Source organism: Oncorhynchus tshawytscha, unplaced genomic scaffold, assembly GCF_018296145.1.
Source record: "Oncorhynchus tshawytscha isolate Ot180627B unplaced genomic scaffold, Otsh_v2.0 Un_contig_2677_pilon_pilon, whole genome shotgun sequence".
Classification (NCBI taxonomy): Eukaryota; Metazoa; Chordata; class Actinopteri; order Salmoniformes; family Salmonidae; genus Oncorhynchus; species Oncorhynchus tshawytscha.
Window position 1 is genome coordinate 1 of NW_024608904.1, and position 12,486 is coordinate 12,486.

At 45.6% G+C, this 12,486-nt stretch overlaps 2 protein-coding genes across 5 annotated transcripts; one reads left to right on the forward strand and one right to left on the reverse strand.

The window, feature by feature from the left end:
* Positions 1-382: 382 nt before the first annotated feature.
* LOC112241809 (peptidyl-prolyl cis-trans isomerase NIMA-interacting 1) lies at positions 383-5,729 on the reverse strand. Of its 3 annotated transcripts, none has more exons than XM_042313837.1 (5): positions 5,312-5,719; positions 3,996-4,058; positions 2,718-2,852; positions 896-1,006; positions 383-532 (listed from the first exon to the last, which is right to left on the reverse strand). In XM_042313837.1, exons 1-5 carry the CDS (start codon positions 5,373-5,375, stop codon positions 423-425), a joined length of 483 nt encoding a protein of 160 aa, XP_042169771.1. In that variant the 5' UTR covers positions 5,376-5,719; the 3' UTR covers positions 383-422. The 3 variants fall into 3 exon arrangements, with proteins under 3 accessions (XP_042169771.1, XP_042169770.1, XP_042169772.1); XM_042313836.1 differs by lacking the exon at positions 383-532 and adding an exon at positions 539-743 and having other exon boundaries at positions 5,312-5,724; XM_042313838.1 differs by lacking the exons at positions 383-532; positions 3,996-4,058 and adding an exon at positions 540-743 and having other exon boundaries at positions 5,312-5,729.
* A 94-nt stretch (positions 5,730-5,823) lies between these two features.
* ubl5 (ubiquitin like 5) lies at positions 5,824-11,785 on the forward strand. 2 transcript variants are annotated; one of them, XM_024409840.2, is made up of 5 exons: positions 5,824-5,929; positions 6,458-6,514; positions 8,208-8,291; positions 9,899-9,936; positions 11,563-11,785. In XM_024409840.2, exons 2-5 carry the CDS (start codon positions 6,459-6,461, stop codon positions 11,604-11,606), a joined length of 222 nt encoding a protein of 73 aa, XP_024265608.1. In that variant the 5' UTR covers positions 5,824-5,929; position 6,458; the 3' UTR covers positions 11,607-11,785. The 2 variants fall into 2 exon arrangements, with proteins under 2 accessions (XP_024265608.1, XP_024265609.1); XM_024409841.2 differs by lacking the exon at positions 5,824-5,929 and adding an exon at positions 5,956-6,004.
* The last annotated feature ends 701 nt before the right edge of the window (positions 11,786-12,486 follow it).

A 12,486-nucleotide genomic window follows, 5' to 3' on the forward strand; every position in this document is an offset into this window, starting at 1 on the left:
GACACTATAAAGTAGGGGGTGGAGGGGTAATGGTCCATGTGAACACACAGACACACTCTCATTCGCTCAGTCACTAACGACAGGTCTCTTATTTTCACACACACACAACGATGTAGCCAAGGTAATGGGTACAGGGGATAAGGGGTGTTGATGGTGTCAGTGTAAAGTTGCATATAGAACAGAACGGTGTGGGTGTGGGTATTTGAGGTGGAAGGATGGCTTCTAAGGGTAGTAGGGAGGACAAGAGGGGTATTTGAGGGGGTGGGAGATAGGAGGGGTTTTCAGGGTAGGAGGGGTGTTCAGGTGGTATTCAGGGGGTATACAGGGGTGATGGGGGTATTCGGGGTATACAGGGGTGATGGCGATATTCAGGGGGTATACAGGGGTGATGGGGGTATTCCGGGAGTATCAGAGCCTTGTCTCTATCCCGTGCGAAGGATGACGTGAACTCCAGAATCGGTGAACACCGGACCACTCATGTCTCCCACCTTCAGAGCGAAGGACGCATCCTCAAAGGGCTTCTGCATCTGACCTGAAACACACACACACCTCTATCACAACTAATGTCTCCCACCTTCAGAGCAAAGGGCTTCTGCATCTGACCTGAAACACACACACACCTCTCTCACAACTAATGTCTCCCACCTTCAGAGCAAAGGGCTTCTGCATCTGACCTGAAACACACACACCTCTATCACAACTAATGTCTCCCACCTTCAGAGCAAAGGGCTTCTGCATCTGACCTGAAACACACACACACCTCTCTCACAACGAAAACAGAAAACACCTGGAAAACAGGACTTTGTGCCTGTCTGTGATTGCATGCTTGTGTGTGAGAGTGGATAGTATATTTTCCATTTGACCGTGTGTGTGTGTGTGTGTGTGTGTGTGTTACCTCTGCCAAACAGTCCCAGGTCTCCTCCGTTGCGTGCGGAGCTGCAGTCACTGAACTGAGAGGCCAGAGCCTCAAACTCCTCCTCTCCTGACTGCATCTGCTCTATGTACTCTACAACATGTTAACACACCATGTTATAACACACACCCTACAACATGTTAACACACCATGTTATAACACACACACTACAACATGTTAACACACCATGTTATAACACACACACTACAACATGTTAACACACCATGTTATAACACTTACACTACAACATGTTAACACACCATGTTATGTAACACACACCACAACATGTTAACACACACACCATGTTATGTAACACACACACCAACATGCTAAACACATAAACATACCCTACAACATGTTAAACACACACACCATGTTATGTAACACACACACCAACATGCTAAACACATAAACATACCCTACAACATGCTAAACACACACACCATGTTATGTAACACACACACCAACATGCTAAACACATAAACATACCCTACAACATGTTAAACACACATACACCCAGTGCAACAACATGTTATATGTGTATATTCTTATTCCATCCCTTTACTTAGATGTGTGTGTATTAGACCGTTGTTGTGGAATTGTTAGATTACTTGTTAGATATTACTGCAGTCGGAACTAGAAGCACAAGCATTTCACTACACTCACAATAACATCTGCTAACTGTGTGTATGTGACCAGTAACATCTGCTAACCGTGTGACCAGTAACATCTGCTAACCGTGTGACCAGTAACATCTGCTAACCGTGTGACCAGTAACATCTGCTAACCGTGTGACCAGTAACATCTGCTAACCGTGTGACCAGTAACATCTGCTAACCGTGTGACCAGTAACATCTGCTAACCGTGTGACCAGTAACATCTGCTAACCGTGTGACCAGTAACATCTGCTAACCGTGTGACCAGTAACATCTGCTAACCGTGTGACCAGTAACATCTGCTAACCGTGTGACCAGTAACATCTGCTAACCGTGTGACCAGTAACATCTGCTAACCGTGTGACCAGTAACATCTGCTAACCGTGTGACCAGTAACATCTGCTAACCGTGTGACCAGTAACATCTGCTAACCGTGTGACCAGTAACATCTGCTAACCGTGTGACCAGTAACATCTGCTAACCATGTGTATGTGACCAGTAACATCTGCTAACCGTGTGACCAGCAACATCTGCTAACCGTGTGACCAGCAACATCTGCTAACCGTGTGACCAGCAACATCTGCTAACCGTGTGACCAGTAACATCTGCTAACCGTGTGACCAGTAACATCTGCTAACCGTGTGACCAGTAACATCTGCTAACCGTGTGACCAGTAACATCTGCTAACCGTGTGACCAGTAACATCTGCTAACCATGTGTATGTGACCAGTAACATCTGCTAACCGTGTGACCAGCAACATCTGCTAACCGTGTGACCAGCAACATCTGCTAACCGTGTGACCAGTAACATCTGCTAACCGTGTGACCAGTAACATCTGCTAACCGTGTGACCAGTAACATCTGCTAACCGTGTGACCAGTAACATCTGCTAACCATGTGACCAGTAACATCTGCTAACCATGTGACCAGTAACATCTGCTAACCATGTGTATGTGACCAATAACATCCGCTAACCGTGTGTATGTGACCAATAACATCCGCTAACCATGTGTATGTGACCGATAACATCTGACTTGACATGCACGTAGTTTATCAAACTGTCTCTCAGCATCTCTCTCAACACACCCAGAGACAGTCAAACATTAGATCAAATGTTGTCACACCAACTCTTTCCCCCAACTACTCACTTTGTATGAGGTCGAGGGCCTCCTCTTTGGAGCGCGTGATGTTCTCCTCCCTCCAGGAGGACGGGCGACGCGATTGGCTGTGCTTCACCAGGAGGTGGGAACAGCGCACCTTGTCTGGCTCGCCACTCCCATCACCTACAATTCAATACAACTTTATTGTCCACTGCCATCACCTACAATTCAATACAACTTTATTGTCCACTGCCATCACCTACAATTCAATACAACTTTATTGTCCACTGCCATCACCTACAATTCAATACAACTTTATTGTCCATCCCATCACCCACAATACAAATGTATTGTCCACTTCCCTCATCACAAATACAACGTATTTGTTCATATGATGCTACAACAAACAGTCTTCTTCTCATCCCCCCAAACAGCAGCACACTTCACACACAGCAGAGGAGCACAGGGTCAAACCATAGTGCAGCGCCCCTGGATGGAGAGAGCCAGCATGTTGTTGGGTTAAGGGCCAGCATGTTGTTGGGTTAAGGGCCAGCATGTTGTTGGGTTAAGGGCCAGCATGTTGTTGGGTTAAGGGCCAGCATGTTGTTGGGTTAAGGGCCAGCATGTTGTTGGGTTAAGGGCCAGCATGTTGTTGGGTTAAGGGCCAGCATGTTGTTGGGTTAAGGGCCAGCATGTTGTTGGGTTAAGGGCCAGCATGTTGTTGGGTTAAGGGCCAGCATGATGTTGGGTTAAGGGCCAGCATGATGTTGGGTTAAGGGCCAGCATGTTGTTGGGTTAAGGGCCAGCATGTTGTTGGGTTAAGGGCCAGCATGATGTTGGGTTAAGGGCCAGCATGCTGTTGGTTTAAGGGCCAGCATGTTGTTGGGTTAAGGGCCAGCATGTTGTTGGGTTAAGGGCCAGCATACTGTGGGGTTAAGGGCCAGCATGCTGTTGGGTTAAGGGCCAGCATGTTGTGGGGTTAAGGGCCAGCATGTTGTGGGGTTAAGGGCCAGCATTGGGTTAAGGGCCAGCATGTTGTTGGGTTAAGGGCCAGCATGTTGTTGGGTTAAGGGCCAGCATGTTGTTGGGTTAAGGGCCAGCATGCTGTTGGGTTAAGGGCCAGCATGCTGTTGGGTTAAGGGCCAGCATGTTGTTGGGTTAAGGGCCAGCATGTTGTTGGGTTAAGGGCCAGCATGTTGTTGGGTTAAGGGCCAGCATACTGTGGGGTTAAGGGCCAGCATGCTGTTGGGTTAAGAGCCCGTATGTTGTTGGGTAACCGTGACTTGTCAGCTACAGGTCCATCCCCTTAGCTGCTGGGCGACCTACCTGACCCCACCGGACGCTCCCACTGGCTGGCATTGGTGATGTGGTTAAAGTAGTACACTCTACCTAGGAAAGGGAGGAGGGAGAAAGATGATGGGGAGGAGGGCGGGAGAGAGAGGGGAGGAAGAGGGGGGGGGGGGGAGAAGGGAGGGAGAGAGGACAGGGGAGAGGGGAGGGAGAGAAAGGGGACGGGGGGGACAGAAAGAGGACGGGGGGAGGGAGGGAATGGAGAGAAAGGACGGGAGGGAGAGAAAGGACAGGGAGGGAGAGAAAGGACGGGGAGGGAGAGAAAGGACGGGGAGGGAGAGAAAGGACAGGGAGGGAGAGAAAGGACGGGGAGGGAGAGAAAGGACGGGGAGGGAGAGAAAGGACGGGGAGTAGGGGAAGAGAGAGGAGAGGTGTTGGTTTGGGGGATGAGAAAGAGGGAGCCGATGCTACAACTGAAGTCTACCGAAGCTTCCTTTCCTTCATGTGCATTAATCTACACAGATAAAAGCGTGAATCTACACAGATAAAAGCGTGAATCTACACAGATAAAAGCGTGAATCTACACAGATAAAAGCATGAATCTACAGATAAAAGCAGGAGCCTACACTGATAAAAGCAGGAGCCTACACTGATAAAAGCAGGAGCCTACACAGATAAAAGCATGAACTTACACAGATAAATGCATTTTGCTTTAGTCTAATCTCAGTTGGTCGTCTTCAGCAACTTTTAATGATATTATGCTGAAGAAGGCGTTGAGAATATACATATTTAACACAGGTGTCGGAATGGTCCCAAGGCGCGGGACAAAATGACGTCATTGTTATGGGCCTTGTTATTTTCTGCTACCTCGCGAGCTGGCGTGAAATGAATGAATGGACATTAATGAATAAACTGACCAACTCAAAATGACGACACCCCATACAACAGTCTATCTTCCAATACGTATATTCCTAAGAATTTGATTATGAAATAAGTTACTGTCCAATGCATAGTACGTTGAACAGTTGTCAAAACATGCATGCGCCGTTGCTAGTTTAGCTAGCTTGCTGGGTTAGTCGTGAGGGTAATGACTGGCTAACTAAGCAACACCAGATGATAGCTTTTGATACACGCACTAGTCAAACGAATAACCATCAAACGCAATTCACAAATAAACATGCGTCACCACCTAACGATGCAACAAGATTACAACCAACCTAACTAGCTAAGTAATTTAGCTAAGCCGCTAACGCTAGCATTTGGGTTCGTTTGGTCGGTACTTTGCCATGCAAGTGGTTTGTGCAAATTGTTCGGGACTGGGATGATATAGCTAGTTATCGCTCTCAACCTACTGGAACTGCGGCTCATCCGCTTTTCCCACCCGGACGGTAGCTTCTCGTCCTCGGCGTCTGCCATTTTCCCTGCTTGCTTTCAAAACTGTGCAAGTCACTCCTCTGTGCCTCTGGTGGCTCGTAGAATGCGGCTGTAAGGAAACGTCTGCTGCTGATTCTGTTGTTGCACCTTCCATCCGCCAGGTGTCAAAGAGACATGTTTAGAATATTCTTCACTTTTCTAGAAGGGTTGCTTTTACATGTGTTTTGTTGTTGTTGCATCAGACATGCATTTCTCATGATAAACTACATTGGATTTAATCGAATGGTATGTTGATATCCTTTCGGCTGTTTATTCCACTGATCTACAGTATTAAAAAATGCCCTTATAGACTGATGTGACCGCATTTGTTATTTCATTGCAACTATTCGCAGCACTTCTGGTTGATTTACGGCATAGCTGAATATGGCCCGCCTTCTCTTGACATATCACCCTATGAGAGGCCTTGACGTCGCCACGTCAATCATCCGTTTAGATGTTTCATTGGTGCGTTTTCTCGTTGTACACAAAGCGGAACGCTTTACGACTACCCAGGCTGAAACGCTTCTGATTTTCGCTAACGACTAGCTATCAATAAGGTAATATCTGTACTTATACGATATTTTATCAATGGTATAGACCAATAAACGTGAGGAAACTTCAATATCTAAGACGTAATGCTTTATTTATTTTTTCAGTGGTTGTTGATGAAGCCATTAGCCAACATAACGTTTATTGCCCTAGCTGTTATGTTAGCTGCTAAGTAACATTAAATTATTGGAGTTGTAATGACAAACAACTGGAACATCATCCTTGTATTGTAATCAGCACTGTTGTGTAACCAACTAAAGTTCGCTAGTTAGTTTAAACTGTGTGCTGTTTCACGCCACCTCGATACGAAGTGATTTTCGTAGCAGGTTATGAGAGCATTTTTCGCTAACCCGTCTTAACCTCAGTCTCCTAACCGACTGCGTTAATTATCCTAACCCGCTTTAAGTTCTGACCTGCTACGAAAAAGTCACTTCCGTATCGAAGTTGTTTGAAAATAGTGTTTATCGTATGTTCACGGTGTCGTCATACTGTACCGCTGTCTCAACCAACTCTCCCCGTCTCTCTCTGCGGATCAGGATGATTGAGGTGGTTTGCAATGACCGGCTGGGCAAGAAGGTCCGGGTGAAGTGCAAGTATCCTTTTACTAAGCTGACCATCATGCTAGTCTTACAGCACAGACTAGCCTACGCCATTCATAGACTGCAACTGATTTAGCGCCTATTGGCGATAGTAACACACTGTTACAATAGTATGTGAATACCCCTTCAAATGAATGGATTCGGCTATTTCAGCCACACCCGCTGCTGACAGGTGTATAAAATCGAGCGCACCGCCATGCAATCTCCATAGACAAACATTGGCAGTAGAATGACCTTACTGAAGAGCTCAGTGACTTTCAATGTGGCATCATCATAGGATGCCACCTTTCCAACAAGTAAGCTCTGCCCCAGTCAACTGAAAGTGCTGTTATTGTGAAGTGGAAACGTCTAGGAGCAACAACGGTTCAGCCGTGAAGTGGTAAGCCACACAAGCTCACAGAACGGGACCGCTGCAGCGCGTTATAAATGGTCTGTCCTCGGTTGCAACACTTACTACCGAGTTCCAAACTGCCTCGGGGAAGCAACGTCAGTGCAAGAACTGTTCGTCAGGAGCTTCACGAAATGGGTTTCCATGGCCGAGCAGCCACACACAACCCTAAGATCACCATGATGCCCAGCGTCGGCTGGAGTGGTGGAAAGCTCGCCACCATTGGACCCGGCGCAGTGGAAATGCCTTTTCTGGAGTGATGAATCACGCTTCACCATCTGGCAGTCCGACCAACGAATCTGGGTTTTGGTGCATAGTGCCAACTGTAAAGTGGAGGAGGAGTAATAGTCTGGAGCTGTTTTTCATGGTTCGGGCCCTTTAGTTCCAGTGAAGGAAACACAATGACATTCTAGATGAGTTTCCAATGCACTGTGCCAACTGTAAAGTTTGGTGGAGAAGGAGGAATAATGGTCTGGGGCTGTTTTTCATGGTTCGGTCCCCTTAGTTCCAGTGAAGGGAAATCTTAACACTACAGCACACTGACATTCTAGACGATTCTGTGCTTCCAACTCTATCTCAACAGTTTTGGGAAGTCCCTCTCCTGATTCGGCTGGCTCCCGTGCACAACGAGGTTCATACAGACATTGTTTGTTGAGATCGTTTTGGAAGAACTTGACTGGCCTGCACAGAGCCCTGACCTCAACCCCCATCGAACACCTTTGTGATGAATTGGAACGCCGACTGCCCAACATCAGTCCCCGACCTAACTAGTGCTCTTGTGGCTGAATGGAAGCAAGCCGCCGCAGCAATGTTCCAACATCTAGTGGAAAGCCTTCCCAGAAGAGTGGAGGCTGTTATAGCAGCAATGTTCCAACATCTAGTGGAAAGAGGCTGTTATTCCCTATTAATGACCATGATTTTGGAATGAGATGTTACGAGCAGGTGTCCACATACAGAAGAGCGGAGGCTGTTATAGCAGCAATGTTCCAACATCTAGTGGAAAGCCTTCCCAGAAGAGTGGAGGCTGTTATAGCAGCAATTTTTTATCCCAGACGCTCAAAGGGGGTTCTGAACGTTAAAACACATTGTTGGTTTTGGAAACAAGAAATGTATCTTTCCTTTCAGCAAGAAATCATTTTTTTTTTTAAACTAAAGGTTAAATTACTACAGACCTTTTTCGAGGGTTAGGGTTATATAGATGTCTGTAGATGCTAAAACCTTCAGAGGTTGCAAGCATAGACACACTATACCAACATGTCGTTAGAGCAGTTATCTGTGTACAGCCTTAACCCTTTCCAGCTCAGAAGACACCATAGGAGACCTGAAGAAGCTCATCGCTGCCCAGACAGGCACACGGTGGGACAAGATCGTACTCAAGAAATGGTGAGAAAGAAATTAAGTCCCTAGTCTACGAACCAGTGACGAGTCACTTCCCTAGCCTACGGACCAGTGACGAGTCACTTCCCTAGCCTACGGACCAGTGACGAGTCACTTCCCTAGCCTACGGACCAGTGACGAGTCACTTCCCTAGCCTACGGACCAGTGACGAGTCACTTCCCTAGCCTACGGACCAGTGACGAGTCACTTCCCTAGCCTACGGACCAGTGACGAGTCACTTCCCTAGCCTACGGACCAGTGACGACTCACTTCCCTAGCCTACGGACCAGTGACGACTCACTTCCCTAGCCTACGGACCAGTGACGAGTCACTTCCTAGCCTACGGACCAGTGACGAGTCACTTCCCTAGCCTACGGACCAGTGACGACTCACTTCCCTAGCCTACGGACCAGTGACGAGTCACTTCCCTAGCCTACGGACCAGTGACGACTCACTTCCCTAGCCTACGGACCAGTGACGACTCACTTCCCTAAGCCTACGGACTTTTATTCATTATTTTTTTATTTAACTATACAAGTCAGTTAAGAACAAATTATTATTATTAACTCCAATGACGGCCTACTGCGGCCAAACCCGGACGGCGCTGGGCCAGTAGTGCGTCACCCTATGTGACTCCCAGTCACGGCCAGGTGTGATTCAAATCAAATGTATTTATAATGCCCTTCTTACATCAGCTGATATCTCAACGTGCTGTACAGAAACCCAGCCTAAAACCCCATACTGCAAGCAATGCAGGTGTAGAGGCCTGGAATCAAACCAGGGTCTGTAGTGACGCCTCTAGCACTGAGATGCAGTGTCTTATTTCTTTACTCGTCTATTGTTCACCTAATACCTTTTTATTATTATTTTTTGACTTAAAAATTGCACTGTTGGTCAGAGCCTGTAAGTCAAATCAAATGTATTTGTCACATACACATGGTTCGCAGATGTTAATGCGAGTGTAGCGAAATGCTGGTGCTTCTAGTTCCGACAATGCAGTAATAACCAACGAGTAATCTAACCTAACAATTCCACAACTACTACCTTATACACACAAGTGTAAAGGAATAAAGAATATGTACATAAAGATATATGAATGAGTGATGGTACAGAACGGCATAGGCAAGATGCAGTAGATGGTACCGAATACAGTATATACATATGAGATGAGTAATGTAGGGTGTGTAAACATTATATTAAGTACCATTGTTTAAAGTGGCTAGTGATATATTTTACATCAATTCCCATTATTAAAGTGGCTGGAGTTGAGTCAGTGTGTTGGCAGCAGCCAAGTAAGTATGTCACTGTTGTATTCGGGCACACGTGACAAACTTTGATTTAGATCGCTGCGTCACTCGGAAACTTGTCAGTTGTGGCATATTTGGAACCAATGAGGAGTCACTTCTCCTGTATTATTCAGACTGGTCTCTGTGTCGTCTATGTTTGTATCCAGGGTAACGTGTTAGAATATTAAGGTAGAAATGTAGAACCTACATGCCTCTGTGACATGTAGGATAAGGAATCACGTCATTTCTATCTGAAACGTTCCTGAAGGAATCTGGTCGAGGCCGTGTTCTTCCTCTGTGACTAACTTCCTGTTTTTCTCCTCTCAGGTACACCATATTCAAGGACCACGTGTCTCTGGGAGACTGTATCCTTTTTGAGCCCTCGGAAGTGCAGTTTCACTGTTTGACCACCGGATGGCGTTTTATTGTCGCGAGTCTCGTCCTGGTGGCACAACTGGGCCATTTCCCCTTAGACAGAGCAGCTGCAAAGTCAAATGTGGCTATATTGTTTTCATGCATTTTTACAACAATGTGCTTTTTGGTGTTTTAAATTAGGGTTAGGAATTAGGTTCAACAGTGTGTTAGGCATTAGGTTCAACAGTGTGGTTAGGCATTAGGTTCAACAGTGTGTTAGGCATTAGGTTCAACAGTGTGTTAGGCATTAGGTTCAACAGTGTGGTTAGGCATTAGGTGCAACAGTGTGGTTAGGCATTAGGTTCAACAGTGTGGTTAGGCATTAGGTTCAACAGTGTGTTAGGCATTAGGTTCAACAGTGTAGTTAGGCATTAGGTTCAACAGTGTAGTTAGGCATTAGGTTCAACAGTGTAGTTAGGCATTCGGTTCAACAGTGTGGTTAGGCATTAGGTTCAACAGTGTGGTTAGGCATTAGGTTCAACAGTGTGGTTAGGCATTAGGTTCAACAGTGTGTTAGGCATTAGGTTCAACAGTGTGTTAGGCATTAGGTTCAACAGTGTGGTTATAGTTAGGCATTCGGTTCAACAGTGTGGTTAGGCATTAGGTTCAACAGTGTGTTAGGCATTAGGTTCAACAGTGTGGTTAGGGTTAGGCATTCGGTTCAACAGTGTGTTAGGCATTAGGTTCAACAGTGTGTTAGGCATTAGGTTCAACAGTGTGTTAGGCATTAGGTTCAACAGTGTGTTAGGCATTAGGTTCAACAGTGTGTTAGGCATTAGGTTCAACAGTGTGGTTAGGCATTAGGTTCAACAGTGTGTTAGGCATTAGGTTCAACAGTGTAGTTAGGCATTAGGTTCAACAGTGGTTAGGGTTAGGCATTCGGTTCAACAGTGTGTTAGGCATTAGGTTCAACAGTGTGCTTTAAATTAGGGTTGGGCATTAGGTTCAACAGTGTGGTTAAGTTTTAAATGAAATTTGTTGACTTTGTGGCTGTGCCAGCTAGTGAGCACTGCAGAGCTGCCTCCAGAACAACATTCATGACGAAGAAGAATGCTGAAACAGCTGTTTAACCAAGAGGAAATAGAACACTATTGAGCCCTTAGAACAACAGTTTCACTCTGACCAGGGAGGAATCTGTAAACTGGGCGATACTGAGCCAACATGTCTGCTTTCCTTCCAGGTTTTGCTACTGTTAGATATAGTAAGGAGAGAGACACACAGCAACATTTGAATGTCTCCTCCTCCTCCTCACTTTATCTGATGGTTATTGTCAGAGTGGGTTTCTACATGTTAAGCTACGTGTTTGTTATTGAGAAATGCTGTTGGTGAAGTTTTGCCTTGAAAGTGAGGAGTTTCCTGGTTTAGTTCATCATATTGAGGGAAACTCTGGGAAATGATTTGGTTGTGCAACTCGAGATATTTGAGACACACCACACCACACACACACACACACACACAACACACAGCACACACCACACACACACACGGTACATCTGGCATATGGATGGTGTTTGTGTGGGACTACTGATCACCACCACCACCACCACTGTTCTCCTCCTTAACTCACCTGTCTGCAGATGAGATCCATGATGGGCAGAACCTGGAGCTGTACTACCAGTAGAAGACTGAGGACACACACACAACACACACACACACACCACACACAAAATTCTATGTATTAACAAGGCTTGCGTTTGTTGATCATTGGATCAGGGTTTTGCAGAAGACATTGTTGATGTTCTAGTGATGAAATGTTTTGATATTGTTTGGAAATAAAAGCAAATATTTATATTAGTTTAATTTGTCTCCATCTCTAACTGGCTTTATTGTCTGGAAGTGTCCCACACTGCACCCTATTCTCTATATAGTGCACTACTATAGACCAGATCCCTTTATAGTGCACTACTATAGACCAGATCCCTTTATAGTGCACTACTATAGACCAGATCCCTTTATAGTGCACTACTATAGACCAGATCCCTTTATAGTGCACTACTATAGACCAGATCCCTTTATAGTGCACTACTATAGACCAGATCCCTTTATAGTGCACTACTATAGACCAGATCCCTTTATAGTGCACTACTATAGACCAGACTCTGTTCTGTCTAGGTAAGAGGTTCCCTATATAGTGCACTACTATAGACCAGACTCTGTCTAGGTAAGAGGTTCTCTATATAGTGCACTACTATAGACCAGACTCTGTTATGTCTAGGTAAGAGGTTCCCTATATAGTGCACTACTATAGACCAGACTCTGTCTAGGTAAGAGGTTCTCTATATAGTGCACTACTATAGACCAGACTCTGTTATGTCTAGGTAAGAGGTTCCCTATATAGTGCACTACTATAGACCAGACTCTGTCTAGGTAAGAGGTTCTCTATATAGTATTCTACTATAGACCAGACTCTGTTCGGTCTAGGTAAGAGGTTCCCTATATAGTGCACTACTATAGACCAGATCCCTTTATAGTGCACTACTATAGACCAGATCCCTTTATAG